This window comes from Sardina pilchardus, chromosome 10 (genome assembly GCF_963854185.1).
Source record: "Sardina pilchardus chromosome 10, fSarPil1.1, whole genome shotgun sequence".
Lineage (NCBI taxonomy): Eukaryota > Metazoa > Chordata > Actinopteri > Clupeiformes > Clupeidae > Sardina > Sardina pilchardus.
The window spans coordinates 5382382-5395226 of NC_085003.1; the positions used below are offsets into that span (position 1 = coordinate 5382382).

The following is a 12845-nucleotide window of genomic DNA, read 5'->3' on the forward strand; positions in this document are numbered from 1 at the left end:
AAGCATAAGACAGGCAGTCGCCCATGCCCCTGCCTGCTGGTAGCCTACCCACAGACCCAGCTTCCTATTAGAGCCCTCCGCAATGTTATTGTCTTGGCAGATATTACATGCATTCATGGGAGGCTGTTTTACGGTTCTACCACCTCTGAACAATGCCAGGGCATTTTGCTGAGCGCGTTGGCTTGTTGTGCATTGGCGGGGGCGAGGGCCACGCATACCTCTCCGCAGCCCAGATCAGCCGTGCAGATGTTTCGGTTTGGAATGGGAACAGCTAGCCGGGGCCTCGTCGTCCCCTCCTTTCCTAAAAATTCAGGAAGTCGGCCTGTTGCTCGCCAGGGCAAAGAGGGAATCAAATGTCTACCTCGACAGGGTAAGCAGGACCAGATGCTTGGCCCGGTACAGTACTGGGCCCTCCCTCACCTCGCCTTTCCTCCCCACGCTCGGTCTGCCGCACCGGCCTGATTCAGCAGGGGCCCCCCCCTCAGCAGGAGGACCCTGGGGCAGCGCCCCTCCGGGCCCCTCGGGGGCCAACGCCACTGGATGATATCACATTAATCATGTTTGAGAGACGCATCCATTTACCCGTTCGCTCCCCAGGCCCAACGCGGGAGGCGCTCAGCTGACAAAAGAGGGTGTTTGCTTATCTTAACTCCCGAGAACTGGGAGGAGGCACTCTTAGCAATTAGAGAAAACAATGGCGTTGTGAGAAGGAGGCTCTTTGTGCCGTCCTGCTGTTGTTTTGTTGCCTGATCTGTGTGCTGGGATTTGGTCTGGAGGGGATCCCAGTGCAGTGATGCATTTGTGTACACCTGGGATTAACACGAAGGAGAGAATACAATAGAAAGAACAGCCACACTTTTCTAAACAGTGGCTTGACAGCTTTGCAAATTGTTCGGTAGACTGTCTCTGGTATCGTAATTGTTCTTTTTTTTTATAGTGGACGTTCAATTTGCGGACCAAGACAGGATAAATAGGTGGATCCAAAACATGATTACTGTAATAGTGCAATATCAATCAAAAGTGCAGTTCATTTGATTTCACACCTATGTTAAATTGGTGGTGTCTGTCATTTTATGACTCACAGTGTCAAACTCCTCGGCTCTTGTGAAAAGTCACTCGTTTTGTGTGTGTGGGTGTGCAATGCTATGAGTCAGAGTTAGGAAAGAGTTGCAGGAAACTTGTCATCCCTCTCAGCTGTACATCCTAATCAGCCAGGAGGACTTCCTTTTTTTTCCTCAATGGCCGAGCCAGAGGCTGGTGGCTTCGTGTTGAAACGGAGTATAATTTTCTTGAGTAAGCTGAATGATTGGCTCACTGTGAAGTAGCGTGAGATCCATGCTGATTGTGTGATGAAAGCACCGCTCTTTCCGGAGACTTCCAGCACAGGCTCTGGGTGCGTGTGGATGATGACGTTGCTATGCCATTTCTTAATCTTCGAACTTCCTTTGAATTGACGTCTCAAGGGCAAAAAAGCACAAAAAAGCAGAAGAGACAAGGGGAAAAAAGCTCCACACAATAATAAGAACGATGAGCTGAGCAGTTTTCAGTGTGATGATGATATGTTGCTGCGGGAAATACAGGCTTAGTTGTCATGTCTCATGTCTTTCTTCAAAGTGATGAACACCCTTATGGTGCACCACCCACATCCTGCTTCATATCCAGCATTCCAGCATGCTAAACGCAGTTCTCTTGGAAGAATTTAGTTATTACACTTATAGAATTCATTTTATCACATGAGGTTTATTCAGTTACTAATTCAGTCCAATGTAATTTTTTTCTCTCCTTGGGCCAGTACATCAGATTTGTATTGGTCCGTCGTATACATTCGCTGGCCCAGAAAAGTCACTTTTACACAAAACGGTTTATTTATTACATTCACATTTATTTATTAGGGCCCGAGCACCGAGGTGCGGCCACTGAAAGTGGCTGCACCGTAGGTGCAAGGCCCTATTGTTTTTGCTCAGATTATTATTATTATTATTATTAGGGCCCGAGCACCGAGGTGCGGCCACTGAAAGTGGCTGCACCGTAGGTGCAAGGCCCTATTGTTTTTGCTCAGATTATTATTATTATTATTATTATTCTTTCATCGTCTTACCCTGTGCGCCCTTTTTTCACCAACTTAGCATGCTCCAAAACTCTTGTATTTTGGCAGCTACATGTGGAGTTTATGTGGCTACTCAGTGACAGAGCTCTGGCCTAGGGTGTGGCTCAGGGACTCTATAGCGCCACCTATCGCACTGTCTGCTGTGGTTGACACATGCATTCACGAAAATGGCCCAGATTTGGTGGGCATGTGTGTTCTATTAATCTGAACAACTCTTACATTTACACTCTATAGTAAATATTAGAAGAATTTGAGTTATGATTATGATTATGATTTTTGCACATCATGTATTTTGAAACACTTCTCCTAGACAGTTTATCGAAATCATGTCATTTCAGCAGTAAAATGATCTTGAGGGGTTGCCCAAGAGATATTGCGAACAGATTTTTGAATTTCAAAAGTATATTGAAATGGCGAAGGTTTGAATTATGGCGACTTATTACGAAACAGGAAGTTGGTGTAATAAGCAGAAAAAAGGTTATAAATTGGATGTAATTTGGCAGCTACATGTGGAATTGCTTTTGCTAGTCAGGGACAGAGCTCTGGCCTAAGGTGTGGCTTCGGGACTCTACAGCGCCACCTAGTAGCACGTTATCCGTTGTGGTTGACACAAACATTCACGAAAATGAACCAAATTTGTTGGGCTTGTGTGTTATTGCTATGGCTTGTCAGAGGCAGAGCTTTGGCCTAGGGTGTGGCGTAGGGACTCTATAGCGCCACCTAGCACATTGTCTGTTGTGGTTGACACAAACATTCACGAAAAATGAACCAAATTTGGTGGGCTTGTGTGTTATTGCTATCGCAAGTCAGAGACAGAGCTCTGGCCTAGGTTGTGGCTTAGGGACTCTATAGCGCCACCTAGTGTGTTACCTGTTGTGGTTGACATATACATTCACGAAAATGAATCAAATTTGGTGAGCTTGTGTGTAATTACTGCCGCAAGTCAGAAACAGAGCTCTAACCTAGGGTGTGGCTTAGGGACTCTATAGCGCCACCTAGCACATTATCTGTTGTGGTTGATACATTCACGAAAATGAACCCGATTGGTGGGCATGTGTGTTATTGCTACTGCTAGTCAGGCATAGAGCTCTGGCCTAGGGTGTGGCTTAGGGACTCTATAGCACCACCTAGCACATTGTCTATTATGGTTGACACATTCACGAAAATTAATCACATTTGGTGGGCATGTGTGTTATTGTTACAGCTAGTCAGGGATAGAGCTCTGGCCTAGGGTGTGGCTTAGGGACTGTATAGCGCCACCTAGTGCATTGTCTGTTGTGGTTGACACACACATTCACAAAAATGAACCAAATTTGATGGGCTTGTGCGTTGCTCATGCACATGCCCACCAATACGCACAAGTTGCTTTGTTAGATTCCGAAATGTCACAGGTCTCCGCACCGCAGGTGCTCGGGCCCGCCATCGCCGCTTGCGGCTATATTTCTTATTATTATTATTCTTATTATTCTCTTTTCCTCTTAGCCCGTGCGGCCCTTTTTCACCAACTTGGCATGCTCCAAAACTCTTGTAATTTGGTAGCTACATGTGGAATTACCGTCGCTACTCAGAGACAGAGCTCTGGCCACGGGTGTGGCTCAGGGACTCTATAGCGCCACCTAGAGCGATTTCTGTTTTGTTTGACACAAACATGCACGAAAATAAACCAAATTTGGTGGGCATGTGTGTTGTATTAATCCGAACAACTTTTACATTGAAACTATATAGTAAATATTAAAAGAATTTGAATTATGTGAGATTTTCTGATTTTTGCACATCATGTATTTTGAAACACTTCTCCTAGACGGTTTGTCGAAATCATGTCATTTTAGCAGTAAAATGATCTTGAGGGGTTGCCCAAGAGAAATTGCGAACAGATTTTTGAATTTCAAAAGTATATCGAAATGGCGAAGGTTTGAACCTAGGTGTCTTATAAAAGGAACAAAAAGTTGGTGTTATAGGCAGAAAACAGTGACTAATTTGGATGAAATTTAATAGAGTATTAGTTAGTGTGTTTGTAGTGACAGTCATATACAAAGTTTTGAATTTGGTGTTGTTTGTGTTTTTTAAAAGTGCATTAATGATTGTGGTGGACACAGTTTTAGCTAAAATATTTTGAAGCGAGTTGATGAATAATAATAATCATATTAACCTATGCTGCAATTTTGACTTTAAGCACATTAACAGAAAGTGAGTTATTTAGGTTTTCATATGAGGATGGCTCTGTGTTACCATCTTTCCTCATCCGCGCCTTCATGTTGGTCCTGTTACACACACAGAACCACATGTAACCGCACACACATTACACACGCGCAAGCTTTCCAGAGAGTTACGCACACACACGGCCTCCCCCTTGACCCCTCTGCCTCCCTCCCTCTCTCTCTTTCTATCTTAGCCCCATGCCCCCCCCCCCCCTCATTTGCATACCGACCCTCCACACACTCTCTCACCCATCCCCCATGCCTCTCTGGTGGTGGTAAGAAGGCCAACAGATGATAACCCAACTTGAGGATGAGAGAAGGCACCACAATCCTGCAACTTATTTGCCATGTGTGTGTGTGGCAACACCTTAGTTAATAGATCTTAAACTTTCCTTAATATTAGACAATGATTAAAGAAGGCTTAAGAACGCTCTGTCGGGTTGTCTGTTGTGGTTCACACATACATTCACAAAAATGAACCAAATTTGGTGGGCTTGTATGTTATTGCTATCTCTAGTCAGAGACAGCTCTGGCCTAGGGTGTGGCTAAGGGACTCTATAGCGCCACCTAGTGCATTGCCTGTTGTGGTTGACACATACATTCACGAAAATTAACCAGATTTGATGGGCTTGTGTGTTATTCATATTGCTAGTCAGAGACAGAGCTCTGGCCAAAGGTCTGAAATAGGGACTCTATAGCGCCACCTAGAGCATTGTTTGTTGTGGTTGACACAAACATTCACAAAAATGAACCACATTTGGTGGGCTTGAGTGTTATTGCTGCCGCTAGATAAAGACAGAGCTCTGGCCTCGGGTGTGGCTTAGGGACTCCATAGCACCACCTAGCGCATTTTCTGTTGTGGTTGACACGTACATTCACCAAAATGAACCAAATTTGGTGGGCATGTGTGTTATTGCTATAGTTATTCAGAGACAGAGCTCTGGCCTCGGGTGTGGTTTAGGGACTCCATAGCGCCACCTAGCGCATTGTCAGTTGTGGTTGACACATACATTCACGAAAAAGAACCAAATTTGGTGGGCATTTGTGTTATTGCTATAGCTATTCAGAGACAGCGCTCTGGCCAAGGGTGTCTTAGGGACTGTATAGCGCCACCTAGCGCATTGTCTGTTGTGGTTGACACATACATTCACGAAAAGAACCAAATTTGGTGGGCATTTGTGTTATTGCTATAGCTATTCAGAGACAGCGCTCTGGCCAAGGGTGTCTTAGGGACTGTATAGCGCCACCTAGCGCATTGTCTGTTGTGGTTGACACACACATACACGAAAATGAACCAAATTTGGTGGGCTTGTGCGTTATTGATATGGATAGTCAGAGATAGAGCTCTGGCCTAGGGTGTGGCTTCAGGACTCTATAGCGCCGACTAGCGTGTTGTCTGTTGTGGTTGACACATACATTCAGGAAAATTGACCAAATTTGGTGGGCATGTGTGTTGCTCATGCACATGCCCACCAACACGCACATGTTGCTTTGTTAGATTCCGAAATGTCACAGGTCTCCGCACCGCAGGTGCTCGGGCCCGCCATCGCCGCTTGCGGCTATATTTATACTTCTATTCCTCTTACCCTTAACTTTTTCGCCCTTTTTCACCAACTTCACATGCACTAAAACTCTTGTAATTTGGCATCTAGATGTGGAATTGTTAACTGTACTTAGAGACAAAGGTTTGGCCAAGGGTGTGGCTCAAGGACTGTATAGCGCCACCTAGCGTGCTGTCTGCTGTGGTTGACGCATACATTCACGGAAATGAACCAAATTTGGTGGACATGTGTGTTGTATTATTCTGAACAAGTTTTACATTTAAACTATATAGTGAATCTTAGAAGAATTTGAATTATGTGAGATTTTCTGATTTTTGCACATCATGTATTTTGAAATACTTCTCCTAGACGGTTTATCGAAATTATGTCATTTAAACACTAAAATGATCTTGAGGGGTGGCCTGAGAGGAATTGCGACCAGATTTTTGAATTTCAAAAGTATATCGAAATGGCGAAGGTTTGAATCTAGGTGTCTTATAAAAGAATCAAAAAGTTGGTGTTATAGGCAGAAAACAGTGACTAATTTGGATGAAATTTGATGGAGTATTAGTTAGTGTGTTTGTAGTGACAGTCATATACAAAGTTTTGAATTTGGTGTTGTTTGTGTTTTTTAAAAGCGCATTAATGATTGTGGTGGACACAGTTTTAGCTAAAATATTTTTAAGCGAGTTGATGAATAATTATAATCATATCAACCTATGCTGCAATTTTGATTTCAACCATGTTAACAGAAAGTGAGATATTTAGGTTTATTAGGTTTTAATAGGTCTGTTTCCCTAGCCGCGCATGGTCTTGCTCCCTCACTGTGGCTCACCCACTCTCCCCCTTCTTGTCTGTTTCCCTCCCCCCACAGTTCTTCCCACCCCTCCCCTCTCTCCCAGCTGGATGTCTCTCTAACCTCCCCCGCTTTCCACACAGAGACTCAGACACAGACACAGACACACACACACAGACACACACACACACACACACACACACAGACACAGACACACACACACACACACACACACACACACACACACACACAGAGTCAAGAATGACAGTGTGATGCAAAGTAAAAGGTAAAGAAAAGATCATGTGTATAAAGATTTTACTCAGGTTAAGTCATTTTTGTGATAGAATTGGGGACTGACCAAGTCAGACCCAAGTTCTAATCCTCATAAAAATGCTTGGTTGGAATGGCATGTAATAACCAGAATACAGTAAAGTCATGTATTTTGAAACACTAGTCCTAGACGGTTTATCGAATCAAACCAAGGGTTTATCAAATCATATATCAGCAGTAAAATGATCTTGAGGGGTTGCCCAAGAGGAATTGTGAAGTATATTCAAATGGTGAATGTTTGAATTGGGGTGTCTTTTAAGACAGAAAAAGGCCGCAAGGGGCATTGATGGGCCCAAGCACCTGTAGTCTGTGACCCAAATTTGGTGCGCTTGTGTGTTGCTACCTCTAGACTGAGACAGAGCCCTGGCCTAGGGTGTGGCTTAGGGACTCCTGGTCACTCACTCACTCACTCACTCACACACACACACACACACACACACACACTCTCACTCACACACACACACACTCTCCTCACTCACTCACTCACTCACTCACTCACTCACTCACTCACTCACACACACACACACACACACACACACACACACACACACACACACACACACACACACACACACACACACACACACACACACTCTCACTCACACACACACACACTCTCCTCACTCACTCACTCACTCACTCACTCACTCACTCACTCACTCACTCACTCACTCAATCACACACACACACACACACACACACACACACACACACACACACACACACACACACACACACACACACACACACACACACACACACACACACACACACACACACACACACACACACACACACAACCCCCCCCCCCCGTTGAGGCAGCCGTGGCCTACTGGTTAGGGCTTGGGGCTTGTAACAGGAGGGTTGCCGGTTCAATCCCCAACCAGTCCACCACTAAAGTGGTTCTTATCCTCACAAAAATGCTTGGTTGGAATAGCATGTAATAACCAGAATACAGAAAAGTCAAACAATCATGACTTAGTACGTTTTGTTTACATCAAGACACACACACACATTAAAAACAGCAACAGGTTTTATGAATTCAATGATCTGAAGCAAAGATATTGATGTAAGCCTTACAGATGCATGATTTACAGTACACCATATCAACACACTGGTTATCATCTCAAATTTGAACTACAAATATGGATACAGAGATAGAGCTCTGGCCTAGGGTGTGGCTTAGGGGCTCTATAGTGCCACGTAGCGCGTTGTGTACTGTGGTTGACTCATATATTCATGAAAATGAACCAAATTTAGTGGGCTTGTGTGTTATTGCTACCACTAGTCAGAGACAGAGCTCTGGCTTAGAGTGTGGCTTAGGGACTCTAGAGCGCCACCTAGCGCATTGTCTGTTGTGGTTGACACATACATTCACGAAAATGAACCAAATTTGGTGGGTATGTGTGTTATTGCTATAGCTATTCAGAGACAGCGCTTCTGGCCAAGGGTGTCTTAGGGACTGTATAACGCCACCTAGCGCATTGTCTGTTGTGGTTGACACACACATTCGCGAAAATGAACCAAATTTGGTGGGCTTGTGCGTTATTGCTATCGATAGTCAGAGATAGAGCTCTGGCCTGGGGTGTGGCTTAGGGACTCTATAGCGCCACCTAGCGTGTTGTCTGTTGTGGTTGACACATACATTCAGGAAAATTGACCAAATTTGGTGGGCATGTGTGTTGCTCATGCACATGCCCACCAACACGTACATGTTGCTTTGTTAGATTCCGAAATGTCACAGGTCTCCGCACCGCAGGTGCTCGGGCCCGCCATCGCCGCTTGCGGCTATATTTACAATTATTATTACATTGTAATGAGCCCCCTTGTTATTTCAGTAGTCTCTCATGCTTAGCTTCAACCAGTTAGCATCACAGGTGAGCTGAGCTGACTCATGATGGTGACTGGTGGAAAAACCTTGGATCAATGACTGGTCAACCAGCTTACACGGTCTTAACTTGCCCCTGGCCAGCTGGCCGTTGCTTTTCTTACATTTTGAAATGTATTGATAGATACAGGCAAACAGCAAACATTCTATTTAATCCATTTTGCTAGTTAATAAAACACCATCATACACTTGGTATGAGGGAAATACAGAAGAATACCCTTTCCACTGTTAGCCTAGTGTTCAGGTAGGCTTATGCCAGACTACTATATTTAAATGAGCTGTGAACAACAGGTAGCTGAACCAGCCGAGTCTTAGCAGCTGCTCTCTCTGTCCATTGATTAGAGTGAACATGAATATTGCCTCTCGCTTGTGCACAGTTCATCTGCATGGGAGAATTTTTGCCGTGTTTCCATGGTGAGGATTATAATTTTGAGGGGGCAGGGCCTAGTCGACGCAGCAGCATGCAGTAGGCGTTAGAGAAGCTGCAGACGGGAGATTATCTCTATATATAATCCCAAATCTGTCACGTAACACGGAACAACAAGTGATACAGAAGGGTCCTGCTCCAGTTTCCAACGTCAGTGTTTTAAGATGCATTCACAAAGTGTCAGAGGGACAATCTGTGGGTAGATCCCATCAGTGTGTGCGCCTGCGTGTGTGTGTGTGTATGCGTGTGCATGTCATGTGGTGGTGGAGGGGGTGAAGCAGAATCCTGGTGAGGTGACAGTAACGTGTGTGTAAGGGTGCGTGTGAGGCAGCTCACGTGGCTGGCTGCACAGCCAGCCAGCGAGGGCAGGATAGCTACACCATGAGAGAGAGAGAGAGAGACACACAGAGAGAGAGAGAGAGAGAGAGAGAGAGAGAGAGAGAGAGAGACATGGAAAAGGGTAGGAAGAGAGAGTGAGAGAATTAACATTGGGAGAGAGAGAGATGAACATTGGGAGAGAAAGAGAGAGCAGAGTGCATACGCGTGCGTGTATGTGTGTTTGTGTTTTTGTGTGTGTGTGTGTGTGTGTGTGTGCGTGCGTGTGTGTGTGTGTATGTGTGTATTGATCCTCTCACTGCTCGATGGCTCTCAGGCCCAGGGTGGCTTTCAGAGAAGCTCCCCTTGGCCCCTCCCCAGGAGACTTAGAGCCCTGAGGAGGATTAGTAATGTCTTAAGGTCTGGCCTGCACATCGTCCCCGTGCCAAGAGGACCAGCCTGCCCTGTCCACACCCACGGTCACAGGATCCTCCTCTGGTCACTGGCCACTTCCCTTCCCTCTCTACATGCTCAATCAGTGCCTGTGGTGCTGTTTGGCGTGAGCACAGCCGTATTTCAAAGTGATGTGTGTCCCAGCGGGATGAATGGAGGGCCTTGGGGGGGGGGGGGGGGGGGGGGGGGCTGAGACGTCCAGGAGCCGGTCAGGGGGTCAGTTTTCCCTTCTGCTTAAGCCATTAAGCCTTTCGCTGGGAGTCGTGTGACCAGTGGCCATGGCGATGAGGATGCGTCGCTCAGGGGCATCTGCTTTTACAGCTGGCCAGCCCATGTGCACGGAGCAGGGGAGCAGAGAGCGAGAGTGAGGGAGACCTGGAGGGGGAAGGGGAAAGACAGGAGGACAGAGAGAGGGAGAGAGAGAGGCGGGGGAGAGGGTGAGGGCAAAGAGGAGAGACTGATGGGCCAAACTGGAAGTAGGTTGGTCAAGGCACAGGGAGCCATAAGTGCATGGGCACCTGGAGAAGAACCATGGAAAGGAAGACGTTGGTGTTGTTGTTGTTGTTGTTGTTGTAGAGAGTAATGACAAAGACAGAGGATCAGACATCGAGAAATATCTGAGGCTGGCACATGGGAGGAGAAAGTGCTTTGAAGTGAAGTAAGAAGTGGAATACGACAAATGTCAAGAGAAAGGTGGATACACAGGAAAAAGAGAGGAGTAGAGATGTTTTTTGATGAGACTATGTTTTTAGGGATTTGACGCTTTAAAAGAGTTGAGATGTAATGGGTGTTGCTTGGTTTTATGGCTGTTGTGCCCACTAACAGAGCAGGGTAGGAGAGAGGAAGGAACAGGGCTGGATTGGAAAAGGAAAGGAAGGGAAAAAGATTGGAATGTTATGGTAGGTAAAGGAATGTAATGGTGTGGAACACAACAGCGTGGAAGAGGTTGGAAAATAACTCAATGGAATAGAATGGAATGTTAGGGAATGGTACAGAAAGGAGAGGCGGTGTGTGCTGTGGAGGTAGCTGCTTCTCACGGGGTGGACGAGTGCCTGGGTGACATGACATGAGGGAGGGGGGACAGAACGCAGAGCTCAGGGGTTGCCTAGCATTTCACTGCTGCTGCAGAGAGCCTGTGGCACACACTCAATCACACACACCTCTGTCCTGCCAGCTCAGGTCACTGAGCACATGTTCGTACACAAACACTCACACACACACACACACACACATAGACATGCACATACAAACACACACGCACATGGAAACGTCTGCACAGACACACACATACACAAACACATACCTACACACACACACACACTCACACACACACACTCACACACACTCACTCACACACACACACACACACACACACTCACACACACACACTCACACACACACACACACACACACACACACACACACACACACAGGGAGAAAGCAGGGGGCTGACTCATGTGCTGACCGCAAAGTCCTCCAGGTCAGCCTGTTCAGGGAAACGGAGTTGTGTATTCGCGACACTTGTCAGAGGGGAACCGATAGCTCCACTCTGCCCCGCTAAAGAGTACCTGTCTGGTGGTGAAGTATCCCTTTCCTAGCGCTCATTGTGATGCTCTGCAGAGGGGGAGACACTAGGGGCCTGTGCTAATGAAGCTCTTTTAGAATATGCCGATGCGTAGCTCTCACCATAGCAGAGCTGAATTGAACATAAGCAGGAGGGACGCAGCATTTTTTCTCATGCATAATTTCAAATATGCTTTCATGCTCTGTCGGAGTGCAGGAATGTAACTATTTCCAGATGCCCTCGCTCACTTCAAACTCCTCTCTGGAAAGCTGCGGTGTGTGTGTGTGTGTGTGTGTGTGTGTTTGTGTCTGTGGGTCTTTTTGTATGTTTTTGTTAGTGTTTATGAGAGACACATAGAGGGGGAGTCAGTGTGTGTTGGAGGAAGAGAGAGATACATGTGGCAGTGTGTGCCATGGTCGCTTTGTGTCGAGGGCTATTTTTATATGGAAACCACAGGAATCTGTTCCGCATACAAACAAGCCCAAACTCCTCGTTCTTTGTTGTGGGTGACACACTGCGCTCACAGTGATTGTCCCCACCAAGCGGCTCAGTACCTGGCTTTCAATATCCTCATACACACTTCCACTATCACATCAGGGACTTTCCGTGACATTTTTGCATGGAATCACAAAGTGTTTTTTATATATAACTATTATTACCTTCAAATACCAGTATAGCTTTTTCCTCCTTTACTGTTTGTTCATGGTGGAGCAGTCGAAGTTGCAGAGTGGAGACTGTTTAGTTTCGACAAACTCTCCTTGATGTATCTGCAGAGATAAACTGTGTGTCCTACTTACTCTTAAATGCCTGGACATGCTTGCACTCTTCTCTCTCCAATGTTCTTGTTCTTCTTCTCCTCTCTCTCTCTCTCTCTCTCTCTTGCTCTGTCAACTCCCATTTAGTCTCATTCACACTCTAGCTATGCTTCTCTCTTTCTCTGTCAGTTCTTCTCTATGCCTCACTCACAGTTTCTCTCTCTCTCTCTCTCCCTATCTCTCTATCTCTCTCTCTCTGTCTCTTGTACTCGATCATAATCACCCTCTCCCTCCCTGTGTGTCTCCTCTCGTCTCCCTCAGATCTCTGTGTCTCCGGTGATGGGATATGATGGAGGACAAAGGCCCTCGCGTAGCCGACTACTTTGTGGTGGCCGGCCTCACCGACTCCTCCAAGCCCCTGGAGGAGGAGCTCCACCAGCAGGCCGATGAGTCGTGCCAGCGCCCCGCGGG

At 46.2% G+C, this 12845-nt stretch overlaps 1 protein-coding gene across 1 annotated transcript in view; it reads left to right on the top strand.

Moving 5' to 3' along the window:
• dennd4a (DENN/MADD domain containing 4A) overlaps window positions 1-12845 on the top strand; it is a 54984-nt gene that overhangs the window by 1605 nt on the left and 40534 nt on the right. The window contains exon 2 of the mRNA XM_062546712.1: window positions 12696-12845. This exon is cut by the window's right edge and continues 210 nt beyond it. Coding sequence (XP_062402696.1) covers window positions 12721-12845 — 125 coding nt within the window. The 5' untranslated portion in view covers window positions 12696-12720. The remainder of the gene's footprint in view (window positions 1-12695) is intronic.